The sequence below is a fragment of the Acanthochromis polyacanthus genome, chromosome 2 (genome assembly GCF_021347895.1).
Source record: "Acanthochromis polyacanthus isolate Apoly-LR-REF ecotype Palm Island chromosome 2, KAUST_Apoly_ChrSc, whole genome shotgun sequence".
Taxonomy (NCBI): domain Eukaryota; kingdom Metazoa; phylum Chordata; class Actinopteri; family Pomacentridae; genus Acanthochromis; species Acanthochromis polyacanthus.
In genome coordinates this window covers 38,899,189-38,913,210 of record NC_067114.1, presented here as the reverse complement: position 1 = coordinate 38,913,210, position 14,022 = coordinate 38,899,189, and the positions used below count along the sequence as shown (strand labels likewise).

The 14,022-nt window shown below is 34.3% G+C and overlaps 1 protein-coding gene and 1 long non-coding RNA gene across 4 annotated transcripts in view; one reads left to right on the top strand and one right to left on the bottom strand.

The window, feature by feature from the left end:
- Window positions 1-14,022, bottom strand: part of large2 (LARGE xylosyl- and glucuronyltransferase 2) — a 166,639-nt gene that overhangs the window by 20,448 nt on the left and 132,169 nt on the right. For all 3 annotated transcript variants that reach the window (XM_051937210.1, XM_051937203.1, XM_051937213.1), the window contains 3 exons: window positions 10,169-10,458; window positions 3,738-3,820; window positions 1,079-1,202 (listed from right to left, as the gene is read on the bottom strand). In XM_051937210.1, the coding sequence (XP_051793170.1) occupies window positions 1,079-1,202; window positions 3,738-3,820; window positions 10,169-10,458 (497 nt within the window). The remainder of the gene's footprint in view (window positions 1-1,078; window positions 1,203-3,737; window positions 3,821-10,168; window positions 10,459-14,022) is intronic.
- Window positions 5,410-6,819, top strand: LOC127530493 (uncharacterized). Its single transcript, XR_007937068.1, has 3 exons — window positions 5,410-5,707; window positions 6,436-6,544; window positions 6,710-6,819. It is a non-coding gene; the product is annotated as an uncharacterized LOC127530493 (long non-coding RNA).

The window sequence follows — 14,022 nt, the reverse complement described above, 5'->3', positions numbered from 1 at the left end:
CGGTTCAAATGCTTTAATATGCTTTAAACAGTAGCCTTTTATGTTTATTTATAATTCATCTGAGCTCATAACGTATGCAGGTAGGGTGCATTCAGTGCACTGTGGCACATTTACTTCATCTACAGATTGTTTTTTCCCTAGAACAAGCCGTGCTGTTGTTGTACTGAACCATGTTAGTACACTATGCCGAGAAAACATTGTCGCAGCTCCAGAGGAAAGTGGGAAATAAAGCCAAAGTCATTCTTAAATAAGACACACTGCTGCGTCACTGGTAAATTTAATAATGTACAAACCTTTTGGTAAGGTTTTCCACACCATGTAGAACTCTAAGTCCTATTTCGTCAAACACAACAGCTTCCTGAAGATAATAATTCATCTCCTTAGACAGACCTGCAGCCTCGACTTCATTTCATAAGTCGACGAAGGAGCCTCTTCAGTCTGAACCTGAGATCTCCATTTTCTCTATTTTTAACTCTTGTTGTTCAACACACACGTCTATCATCACTACAAGCAGCTGTAGCTCTGAACACACAAGAATTTATCATCTCTAAGAATAACTCAACATATATAAGCAACTGATCTGCAATAGGAGATTAACAGATGATGGTTTTAGAAATAAATGACACTAAGAGCCTGAAAGTGATTTTACTTTCACAGCTGAAAGACGTTTCTCATCTATTATGGACACGAGACATTCCAACGCTTCAGTCAGAACCCACTCTGTTGTGATGAACTTTAGAACCCGTCTTTTTTTATCTGCCAGTGTTAAATGGAGGCTAATCTGAAAGCGCGACCCTCCACCTCCTCCTGAAGTAACATCACACGGCTTTAACGCCGCTCTGATCTGCGCTAATGTGACAAATGATGTGACAGGCGCACAAAGACACAGGCTGTGACCTCCTGTTTCACACTCTGGCTGATGTATCTGCAGCGTTTCCACTCTTATTCTTTGATGCTCGGCTACTCATGAATACGTTCCGCTGCGTCCTCACTACTTGAATTGTGCCGGTTTATCTCTGATGTGAGGTTTGACTTTGCTAGACGTGGACCGACACAAACTCGGCGTTTTCGTTCTTACCTTGAGTTCATCTGCATCGTAGAAGCTGACTTGCACAGACGGGACCATCCAGGACTGGAACAGAGAACTCAGGATGCGATTGGCTACTGTGTCGGTGATGAAATGAAAGTGGAGCGGATTTCTCCTGAAAATCCAAACAAAAACAGACACCAAGGTCAAGATGGAGGGAAGAAAAACTCTGGTGATGTTTTGCTGACACTGCTCTTCCTCTAAGCTTATTCAGTTAGCAATTCAGTGGCTTGTTCAGGTTTACGCTGATACAAACATTCAATAACTCAACCCATGAGGATACAACCATCTTAATCTACCAGTCAAACAAAGGTCCTACAGTCTAAATCTGACTGTTCATGGCTCCTTAATTCCATTTTTGTGATCCAATTTTGCATCAAACATACTTTTATTGATAGAATTCTGTTTATTTTGCCTTTAGTCTTGGAAAGATGTCTTTATATTCACTTTTTTTCATGGCATATTCCATTAGAGCCACAGGAGAACTGACCTCTATCAAACACTCAGACTAACTGTCTGGACCTGAGTGCCTACCAGTGATTCCTTCTACCTACTTATGCACTTTGTGTTTATTTATAAGGCACCAAGAGATTATTGATTGTTTTCGTCTTTAAATTCGCAATGACCTCAAAGATATTCCATTCTGTCTTATTCTCTCTCCACAAGCAGCTGTTTGCTTTAAATACACGTTGAATGATTAGCCACAACATTAAAACCACTCTCCTAATATTGTGCTGGTCCAGAGACATCTGAAGGTGCTCTGTGGTTTCAGACAGCAGATGCTTTAAGTACTAGAATTAGGACTTTTGGATCTGACTTGTTTTTCCAGACAACCTACAGATGTTGATCAGATTAAGATCTGAAGAGGTGGAGGTCGAGTCAACACCTGGAACTCTTGTTCCTCAGGCCATTCCTGAACAATATTTGCATAGTGTCAGCTTTATCCTGCTGAAAGACACCAGAGATGTTCTGCAACCATGTTGGTGTCAAAGTAACAAACAGGAATGGAGGATTCAAGGTTCACTCTGCTGTCAGTTCCCAGGTAAATGACACACAAGCACCCGGCCGTCCAAATAATGTCAGAGTCCAAGTGACCAGCCCATTTTCTTCCATGGTTCTGTTCTGACGCTCACATGTCCACTACAGGAGCCATCAGTGGTGGTATAGAGTCAACACAGACACTTTGACTGATCTGCAGCTCCAAATGCAACAAGCTTTGGAGTTTTGATTAGGGATAGATCGATTATCGACCTGGCCGATATTTAGCATTTTTCAGTTTCTGTATTTTTATTGCCCGGCTATTAATAAATGCTCTACTTCAGGTCTGATGCAGCGTCCTCACTCTGTCTGTTTCACTCTGTGGGCTCAGAAAAGACTGTCAAGCAAAAGTTGAACAAGAAAGACAAACCTGTTGTCACAAACAAGGGAGTGAGCCTCTCTCACAGTGGCTAAGGCTATGCTAACAGCTAGCAGCTAAGTTAGAAGACAGCTATAAATTAACCTTATCAATCTAAGCTGACCCCACAAAAACAGAGGAGAGGGTCCTAATTTAATCATTCCTATTTCTATTGTACATATTCAGTTACAGTCACCCTTATTAATGAAGAAGTCTAGTTATGAATGACAGGTTCTCTGCTATCACATCAGACTTCACATATATCGGCTCTAAATATCGGTTATTGATCGTTCTTGAGAACTCCTATTCAGCATCAGCCCGAAAAATCTATATCGGCTGTTCTGGAGATGCTCTGATCCACTTTTTTAGCCACATTCACTCAGACATACATACCAATTGAATATAACTCAAATTTAGAATATTTATATTCTGAATGTGCATTTTCTTTCCGTGTAATCTTTCTGTAAACAGGCCTGAGGCTACAGCTAGATTATCTGAAACCAACAAACACTGCGGAGAGTAAGACATAAAACAGCTACAAACTAAAATAAAAAAGGTAAATCATGTCTCAAATACAAGGACAAATCAATCCACTCGGAAAAATCCAAATAACAGAGCAGCAACTTAGAGATTTGCTTGTCGGAAAATTGAAGCCAGTTTAATAAATAGCTTACAAAAATATCAAATTAACTTCCAAATTTGCAGCGCATCAGAAAGTCAGAGAAAATAATAACTAAATTGACTTTTGAGATTTTGAAATTATCGTTAGAAACAGTCAAAAACTAATTTCATAAAGGCAAATCATGTCTGAAACACCAGGACAGACTAGAGATTTGGTTATCGGAATATCAAAATCAATTTAATAAATAGCTTAAAACCACCTAATTAACTTTGAAATCAGCAGCACATAAAGTCTGAGAAATGACACGAAATTGATGTTCAAGATTGTAAACTTATCCATTAAAAGGTAAAAAAACAGGATCGACTGAGCTACAAAACACAGCCCTGAAGCTCTGAACCACATTTACAAACAGCTCTAATGGAGAAAGTTCAGGGTTTTTCTTGACACAAGTTCACTTCCACTAAAGGTTGTTTTTTCATTTTCTGTTTGAATATTCCTTCCAGAGTGCTTCCATTCAGCAGGTTTTCTAGGTCCGTACAAATGTGGGTTTCGGTCACGGTCACTTCTGCTTCAGAGCGAGAAAGAAAAGCCGAAGAGGAGTCGACACATTTGGAAAATGAAGAGAAACTCACCTGTGAAAGAGAACCGACTTGACCAGCGTGACCACGTCTCTGCTGGCGTTGTGACCGGCACAAACGCACGCTACATGGATCAGCTGCAGAAATACAAACACAAGAAGAAGAAGCTCCAAGTTAAACCAAACAGCATGAAAAACAAACAATAAATAATTATCAAGTATAAAATAAAGACAAAACGATTAATAAATGGTTTAACGTAAAGAAATCAATAAAATAACAAACACATTTAAATATAAAGAAAGAAAACTAAACAGAATAATAAATTTGGAGACATTAAGACAAATAAAAAATAAATAAATAAATAAATAAAAAATGCGAGAAATTAAAAGACAAATAAATAGATTTGGAAAGGCATTTAAATTAAAAAAAAAACATTTCCTCAAACAGAAACAGAAGAAGAACCTCTAAGTTTAACCAAAAATCACTGTTGTATTCAAATTAAATAAAGATTAAAGCAAATAGAAAATAGTAAAGACAAATATTTATAAATAAATAAAAGCATAATCAAGTAAATTAAAAATGGAAAAAAACAATAAATAAATGAGAAATATAATTAAAAATTTAAAATAATGTGCAGACACGAATAAAAGAAAAAATAAATACATTTGTACATGTCGAAATATAAAGAAAAATAAACAAAAGAATAAATAAGCATGGAAATAAGAATAATAAAAAGTAAATGTGGAAAAAAAAGACAAAAGAATAAATAAGTAAATCAAAAATTGTGGAAATCTATAGAAAAATAAATACATTTGGAAAGACAGTTATTAAATTAGCTGCACAAATGAAGAGAAGAAAAAGCTCTATTTTCAACAAATAACTGTTTTTTAAATAAAAAATACATATTAAAAAAATAAAGAAAATATAAAAATAAATACCAAAAAATAAATAAAACAAAAATAAAGTAAATTAAAAAGGGGGAAAACTAATAAGAAATAAACTGGACATACAATTGAAAATAATTATTTAAAATATAAAAACAAAAAAGAATGAATTAATGTGGAAATAGAAAGAAATACAACAATAATAAATAAATACATTTAAACATGTCAAAAAATAAACACATAAATAAATGTGGAAATATAAAGAGAAATATAATAAGTAAATGTGGAAATATAAAGGGAAGTAAAAGAATAAGTCAATCAAAGAATGTGGAATTACATAGAAAAAAGTAATTTGAAAAGACATTTTAAAAAATGAGCTGCACAAAAGAAGAGAAGACAAAGCTCTACATTTCAACAAATAGCAGTTTTCTTTTTACTATATATATATATATATATATATATATATATGGCATGCCGTTTAGGAAATTATATATATAATGAAAGTCGATATATATATAATGAAACTTGATATATATATAATGAAACTTGATATATATATAATGAAAGTCGATATATATATAATGAAACTTGATATATATATATAATGAAACTTGATATATATATAATGAAAGTCGATATATATATAATGAAACTTGATATATATATAATGAAAGTTGATATATATATATATATATCAACTTTCATTATATATATATCAACTTTCATTATATATATATCGACTTTCATTATATATATATCTCGACTTTCATTATATATATATATATCGACTTTCATTATATATATATATCGACTTTCACTATATATATATCAACTTTCATTATATATATATCAAGTTTCATTATATATATATATCAACTTTCATTATATATATATCAAGTTTCATTATATATATATCGACTTTCATTATATATATATCAACTTTCATTATATATATATCAAATCTTTTTTTCCTACCGAGCCCCGGAAGGGACATGTCCGTATGGCGAAGCGACAACGAAGGACACTCACCCGGACGAGAATTTTATTGAGTTTTATTTTAAAATCGGCCTGAAACACACAGACATTCAAGCAGTGCGATGCGCTAAGAGTCTGCCATGCAGACCAGCGATCCTGATAATGGTAAGTTTTATTTCTCCAACATCCTGCTGTTATCCTACTATGAATACGCTAGCTACAACAGTCCCACATCAGTATTATGAACGTTCCGCCAGCTAACGCGGTCCGGACACCGGATCAGTGATTAGAGGTTGGCGTTCAACTATTGTTTGCCAGCCAGTTAGCCGCTGGTAAGCTAACAAGCTATGAAACAACTCCTTATAAAACCGGAGGAAAGCAGCAGCAATATTTCAGTCCAAGACCTGTATTCAGAACCTCCCACGCTGTTACACAATGACCCATTAATCATATTACTGAACTATATGGTTATCATTGAAATTTCCCTTGAAGAACCAGTGAACTCTTTGCGAACACATTTTAATTTATGTGTTGATTATGTTTCGTATCAGTAATACAAGTCTAAAAAACTGATTGAAATGATCAAGTTAACACAATGAAGTAAAGAGTACTGGTAATCTGCAGCTATTTTCATAATTTCAAGGTGAAATTCTGATGTGTGATTTTCTAGCTTTGCAGATGTGGAAATCCAATGCACTGATTTCTTATACACAGATGCTTTTGGTGTTTTTTGTTGTAAAATAAAACAAGGCATTTATCACTGTTGGAAATTATTACAGGTATTATTTGTAAGACTTTCTAACATTGTATGGACAAAGCAATAAATCAGTTAATGGATAAAATCATTTGTATTACAGATGCTATCAACAGCATGTCTTGTTCATTTTATTTAGTTGTTGGCCTTGGATGATGAGGTCCAGTTACCAGGAGCACTAGTCTGCAGCTTACTGGTTCCGTCTTGCAGCTCCTCCACGCTGTCCTCCTCTCTACCGACCAAATCAAGTAAGATCTGTTTAGACTATGCAGACATCAACATGATCAGTATGTTATCTTTTGACCCATCCTAAAATCACAAAATAGAACATTTACTTTAAGTTAACTGTGTTTATGAAAATAGAAAATAATTACTGACAACTAGTACTTTTTGGTGCTTTTATGCAGGAAAAGGGAACCAGGAAGCTGCTGTGGATCCTCTGCAGTATCTGGAGAGGTCAGAGGAACGGTTCTTGGAACAGATCGGAAGACACCAAGACGTGACCTCTGCCATGCTCCAGAACATCCAGAAGATGAATGAAAACCTTGGTTGCACTGATGGGACGCATGGTGTCGGTGCTGGAGCAACTGTCCCAGAATTAAACTGCATTGTTGACTATTGGCTTTTCTAGAAAATAAATCTTTTTTAGTACTTCACCTGTTTTGTATTTTACTCATGCACTTTGGATGAATGAACAGAAATTTGTGATGAGAGATGCAAATTTTGTCTATAATCTACAGAGACTTTATTCAGTGTTCAGTGCACACTTTTGTTACACACATTTTGACAGATAAGCAGTTGTGCTTTTCAAGCAGATTTTAGTCAGAAACATCAGTAGCATATATTGTTGTTTTTTACTGTTACACCAATCTAGGTAGATAAACTGCACTACTGCAGCAGCCATATTATTGAAATGTGCTTCTATTATGTGTCTACATACACTGCTCACAAATAGTTATTCAACTTTTGGGTGAAATTGATGGAAAATATAAAAAGTGCATGCTGTAGTGATATATCATAAAAGTAGGGTATTTAACTAGAAACATGCAATAGTGATTTCCTCATCTCAAAAAAAATTATTGAATCAAAAGCTAACAACAGTGGAGGGTATGTCACAATAAAAATGTCTCAGTTTGGACAGAACAGCAGCCTTCAGCTGAAATCCAGTACAATTGTGTCCCACCAGTGGCGTGATCATGGATGTGTCCAGGCAGCAGCTGACCTCTGCCTCGTAATTAGCCTTAAGACCAGCTATAAAGATAAACATAGATATTATCATTATCATCAACATATGGTGCATGTGTTTAACCTTTAAGCTATGTAGGGATGCAAATGTAGTCGAAGCTAAGTAGCTAAGCTAATGCTAACACGTTCAGTGTTCAGAATCAAAACATCTCTAAAAATTACCTGTTTTCTCAAACGTAGTCGCCGTTCCCTGTGACAACCATGAAGACAGATAGATAATCACAGAAGAGCTCATCTGAAGAGCAAATGTCCAATAAGGTTCCTGTTTTTGTTTGCCATGTCCTTCCAGGGCTCAGTAGGAAAAAGTCTGAATATATGGAATGAAACTTTGAATAGATGGAATGAAAATCTGAACATTCTATATTCCGACTTTCATTATATATATATCAAGTTTCATTATATATATATCAACTTTCATTATATATATATATCAACTTTCATTATATATATATCAATTTTCATTATATATATATCAAGTTTCATTATATATATATCGACTTTCATTATATATATATCAACTTTCATTATATATATATCAACTTTCATTATATATATATCAATTTTCATTATATATATATCAAGTTTCATTATATATATATCGACTTTCATTATATATATATATCAACTTTCATTATATATATATCAACTTTCATTATATATATATATATATATCAACTTTCATTATATATATATATCAACTTTCATTATATATATATCAATTTTCATTATATATATATCAAGTTTCATTATATATATATCGACTTTCATTATATATATATCAACTTTCATTATATATATATCAATTTTCATTATATATATATCAAGTTTCATTATATATATATCGACTTTCATTATATATATATATCAACTTTCATTATATATATATCAACTTTCATTATATATATATATATCAACTTTCATTATATATATATCAAGTTTCATTATATATATCAAGTTTCATTATATATATATATCAAGTTTCATTATATATATATCAATTTTCATTATATATATATCAAGTTTCATTATATATATATCGAGTTTCAAGTTTCATTATATATATAATTTCCTAAACGGCATGCCATATATATATATATATATATATATATATATATATATATATATATATATATATATATACATACACTAATAAAAAATGAAACAATAATAAAGTAAATAAAAAGGGTGAAAAACTAATGATAAATTGGGCATATATTTTTAAATTATTGTTATTCATAATATAAAAACAAAAGAGAATAAATTGATGCAGAAATGTGAAGAGAAATAAAAGAATAAATAAGCAATTACATTTAGAAATATATAGACAAATATATTTGGAAAGACATAAAAAAGATCAGCTGTATGAACAGAATCAGAGGAAGAAGAAGCTTTAAGTTATTTTGCTCCAGCTGTCAACACTTTTCCTCTCTGTGTGCTGAGAGGTTTCATCACAGATTCACAGCGTGTCGGGTTTTGTTTTCTTTTTTATCACTGAATTAACAGTGAATTTATGCAGAGTGTCGTCAGTTTCCTCCTGAAAAAACGAACCGTCACCGTTCACCCCACGACGCCTCCACAGTCGAGCGAGCGAATCCGGGACGTTCACCCCCCGCCTGATGTGAAATTTCATATTTAGCTCCTCAAATATGTATGATTTCACGTCACTCGCTTTTCAGGAGCAAAAGTCTTTGAAAAGTTGGAGCTCAAAGGCTGCAGACGACATCAAAGAGGCAGAGCGTCTCCCTCGGATCCCAGTCGCTGTCAGCTCACCTCAGGAGCGACCTGCTGAGCTTCACTGCTTAACCCCTTTACAGACAATTATCTGTAAAACACCTGATTCTGAGCGTCCAGTGTGTGAGGGGCATTAACTTCAGGCAACCATAGTAAGGATAGTGACGCTTGATGTGAAACTGAAAACCTAAAACATCTAGGGGTTCAAAAAGATGACAAACTAGTGATGCTGGTTTGGAAAAAAGCACAACCTGACTTCCTCTGGTTATAAGTGTGTTAATAGAGTCAGAGTTTAAGAAAACACTCGTCAGTTCTTTCGTTTCTCTCCATCAGGACACCCGGTATGGAGTCACAGAAGTGTCATAAAATAAATGAATCTGTCACATAATAAGAAATATAAAGAGGATTATGCGAAAGAAAAAAAGGAAATAAAAAATGGTGATAAAGAAAACTAAACTAATGTAGAATATTTTACAGAATAATTAAGTACAAAATGGAATTTTGAATGAAAATATAAAAATAAGGTAACATAATAACTGACAAATAAGAAAACAAATGTTGAAATGCAAAGACAAATGAATAAATTAAGTAAATTTAATATAGTTAAAGAAAAATAAATGTGAAAAAATAAAGTAAAAATAAACAAATACATGTAAAAATATAAATAACAGAAAAAAATGTGAAAATATAAAAAATAAAATAATGTAAATATATTAGGAGAAATAAATGAAAGAACAATTGACAGAAAAGACAAAAATGAAGTCAATATAAAAATAAAAAAACAATAATAATTTTATAAAGGAGGAGAAATAACACATAAAAAGAAAACAATTTAAAATGATAAATATTTACAACATAAAAACTGTTTGATCATCTTTAAATGTGTGTTTTCCGACCTCACACTTCTGGACGGTGGGTGATCGAGGACACTCTGTATGGTTGTTCTTCTCCTCTGCTGTGTTGTCACCGTCCTCCGGTCCCGTGTCCGCGGATGCGCCCCACTGCTGGTTGCCATAGTTACCATCTGGCGGCTGGGCAGCAGTGCCCTGCGATTGGCTGAGCTGCAGCCGGATTTGCCGGTTCTCCTCCTCCACCTCTCGGACCCGAGACTCCAGGACGGCTCGCTCTAAGACCTGGGCGGCCGGCGTGTCGGCCAGACAGGGAGTCAGCAGGAGGGAGCGCCCGTCTGGGGAGGATAGGACAATAATGTCAATTACAAACTGTCTGCAGCGCCACCTGCTGGTTGGAAGTGTTGTTAAAGAGATGTTAAAGAACAGACATTCCGCTTTTTGTTTCTTTCTGTTATATAGCTGATCGTTTTAGTTCAGGGGCCACATACAATCCAATCTGATCTCCAGTAAAATCATAACCTAGTGACCTATATTTAACCACAATACTAAGTTTTTTCCTTTGTTTTAGTGCAAAAAAGTACATTCTCAAATGTTAACATTTAACGAACTATCGTTTTTACAAACATTACAAAAATCTGAATTTTAAAAGAAAAATATATTATATAATACAATTTCAACAACATTATGCCTCAGTTTATCATTTACACATTAAAACTTACAGGTCACAGTTTATGTACAAAGACACTAAACATTTAGTTGCAGATATCTGGAACTGAACAACTTGTCAAGATCTAGAAACTATTTTAAGTTTACATTCATTTCCACATCTGTGTAGTAACTGTTTATTTTGGTTTTCTACTCATATTCCTTAAATGTTTGCACTATGTACCCTTTGCTGTTGCAACAACGAATGTTCCGACTGTGGGATTAATAAAAACCCATCTTATATCACCTCTTCTCTCTTAAAGAGATAAGAGGTACCTTTGAAATAATTACCAAAATATTCACAACAAATTTGTGAAATCAGACGTTTTTAGACCCTGACCTTGCTTTATAATTGATAAAAATATCTTTGTTGTATTTGTACTACAAACAAGTGCATCATATTTACAATAAAGGTCATTTAATGGCATTTAAAAACATTTTAAAAAAACAAAAACAAACACAAAAAAAAAAACACCAGGAACTTTTAAAATGATTTCTTTGCTAAATTCACTGTATTTACGATTTAATGGAGAAAAAATTATCCTTTCATTTAATTCTTCATGAAGAAACTACGGAACAATACTTAAGCAGCAATCCGTTATATTACGTAGCGCCTTAATGTGAAGCTACAGTGCAGTAAAAAGTGAAATATTCTCCTCTGAAATGTAGTAAAGTTGAAGTATAAAGTAGCATAAAAGTAACACAAACACATTAGAGCAGACGTGTTTTCATCCAAAAAAATTTTTCACTTTGTTGCCTCATGAAGCACTTTGTGACTTGAATCTGAAGAAAAGTGCTCCATAAATAAATACTCTTATTATAATGTAAAGACAGTTTTTATGTGAGGCTGCTCACAGATCTGTCTCGGATGACTCCAAGTGTGAACCTGAACTCATCACCTCTCAGACCTCCAGGCGACTGCCGTCATGTTTTTGTCATTTCTCGGTGCAAACATGCTGACAATCCATCAGCGCTTCATTCTCCAGAGAGTCACATTTGAAAATTAGTTCATCACACGTCGTCTTCCTGTCTTCCTCCACCTTCCTCCCTCTTTTTCTGACTAACTGTGGTGAGAACATCCAGAACGGCTTCGTGTTTGTTGCTCAAGACAGTAATAAGACGAGCAGAGACACATTTGGTCTGAATAAGTTTTGGTCTTGTCATGTGTGCAGGATCATTTTAGATGGAGTTCAGTCTCCTGCTGCTGGAGTCTCAACGTCAGAAAAACAGTTTCACGAAGTAACTGGCAGTGAGATTTGCCTAAATTGTGACCAAATGTAGTGTGTTTGTATGGATCAGATCAGGTTCAGATTAGGTTCTGTGCCAGAACACTGAATAATCAACACTATTTGTTGTGCAAAACGTGCATTATGATGCTGTCTTTACTCAGTTTGTTCACTGCTGCTCTGTAGCTGAACAAATGTTTTCAAAAATTATCAAAATTTTTGCAGATATTGCCCCTTACATTTAAGATAAACTGATAATATTAACAACAAACCCACTCAGAAAAGTAACAACAACAACAAATCTAAGTGGAAAGTTTTATTCTTTTGCAACCTGTTGAGATTTTTTTTCCTCCATTAGTCCAAACCACTGGAATTTTTTTTTTTTTTAAAAAGGTTCCCATATTGCACCTTTTCTCAGCAAATCAATCAAACTCCCACATGTTCCCACAGTATTTCTCTTAATTTTTGTCGCCCAAAGTAACACCAAGATGGGTAATTTCTCATTGACTGTATAACTGCTTGCTTCAAGGCTGTTCCAAAATTGCTGTTTCACTCTGAAAACCAATGATCTGCAGCTGTCCGTGTCCTGTTCAGGAAGAAAACTCTCTCCGTATCTGTGATTGATATTGCACAGAGAAACACCTGACTGCACTTTCTCTCCGAGTAATCATTTACATCAATATATCACAGTATAGCTGTTAGTTTGTAGCTAACATGCAGCCTTAATGAGCTGCATTTTAGTCACTGCTTCATATTCAATCCATTGTTTGACCACAGAAGCTGTTATTATATAAATGAAAAAAGCTTTTTGGGGAACTCAGCTGAATTAAAATGCAATTCATGTGTGCACAGGGAGCAGGAGAGAAGTGAACAGATGTTAACAAATGCTGAGTTTAGGTTGAACTGATGTACAACAAGCAACAAGAAGACAGAGTAACCCCAAAAAGTCCTTGTTTATTGGTTTTAAATCACTCTTACAGTTTCCACCATCTCTAAACGTCGCTCTGATTTACATAGAGCTGGGAGCTGTGGGCATAAGATCAAAGCTAAGGCCAACATTAGCTGCATAACATGCTAACACTATGGATTTTCCAATTGTTGTGGGCCCATTGCCATCAAAAAAAAAAGTAATCCACAGAGTCTTCACTTCTTATTATGCTGGGAGTGCATGAAGACACTTGTGTTCACTCTTGCAGTCAACATTTGGTGTGTTTTACTTGTGGCTCAGACATTTTAGCATTAGCAGAAGTAGTTCTAGAAAGTAAATAAAGCTTTTAGACTAAGAGGCATCTGTTTATTCTGAATGGATCGCCTGGAAGCAATGAGAGGACGGAGTCATGTAAAGTTTAAACTGGACAATTATTGGTTAGCTAGGTGTGAGGTAGCACTTAGCTCACATTGTAACTAGCTGGGAAGCTAACTAGTTGAGGAATGGTAGAAATAAACACTGTTATATCTCCAAGTTTATAAGAGTCACAAAACAAAATAAAAATGGACTTTCAACGCATGTGACCTTTAAAACTGGTTTTCTCCTCCTTTGTCAACTCCAAAAAAAACTCCAAACACATAAATATCGACTCACTTTCAACCCTAAAGCCATGTTGACCAAAAGAAGTCTAAAAAAAATATGTTATTGGTTTCAGTAGCTTACGAATTACCAAGAAAGACAGGAACCATAAATGTGGACTGATTCTGATGCTTCTCTTCTTCAACATTAGAAGTCTAAGTCTACATTTATGTCAAAACAAGCAAAAAGTCCTGTTAGCAAGGTTAGCATTGACACTATTTTAGTCATCATCATGCAAAGTCTGCTCATGTAAACAAACCCAGGCGACGACACACATTCTTCAAAGAAAGGTCCATTTTTAGTGACCTAAAAGTTTTTAAGTGAATGAGAGGCTGAAACACAGACAAAGCTGTGTTTTGAATAACATGTGTGTAGACAGAGTGTGAGTCACAACCAGTAGA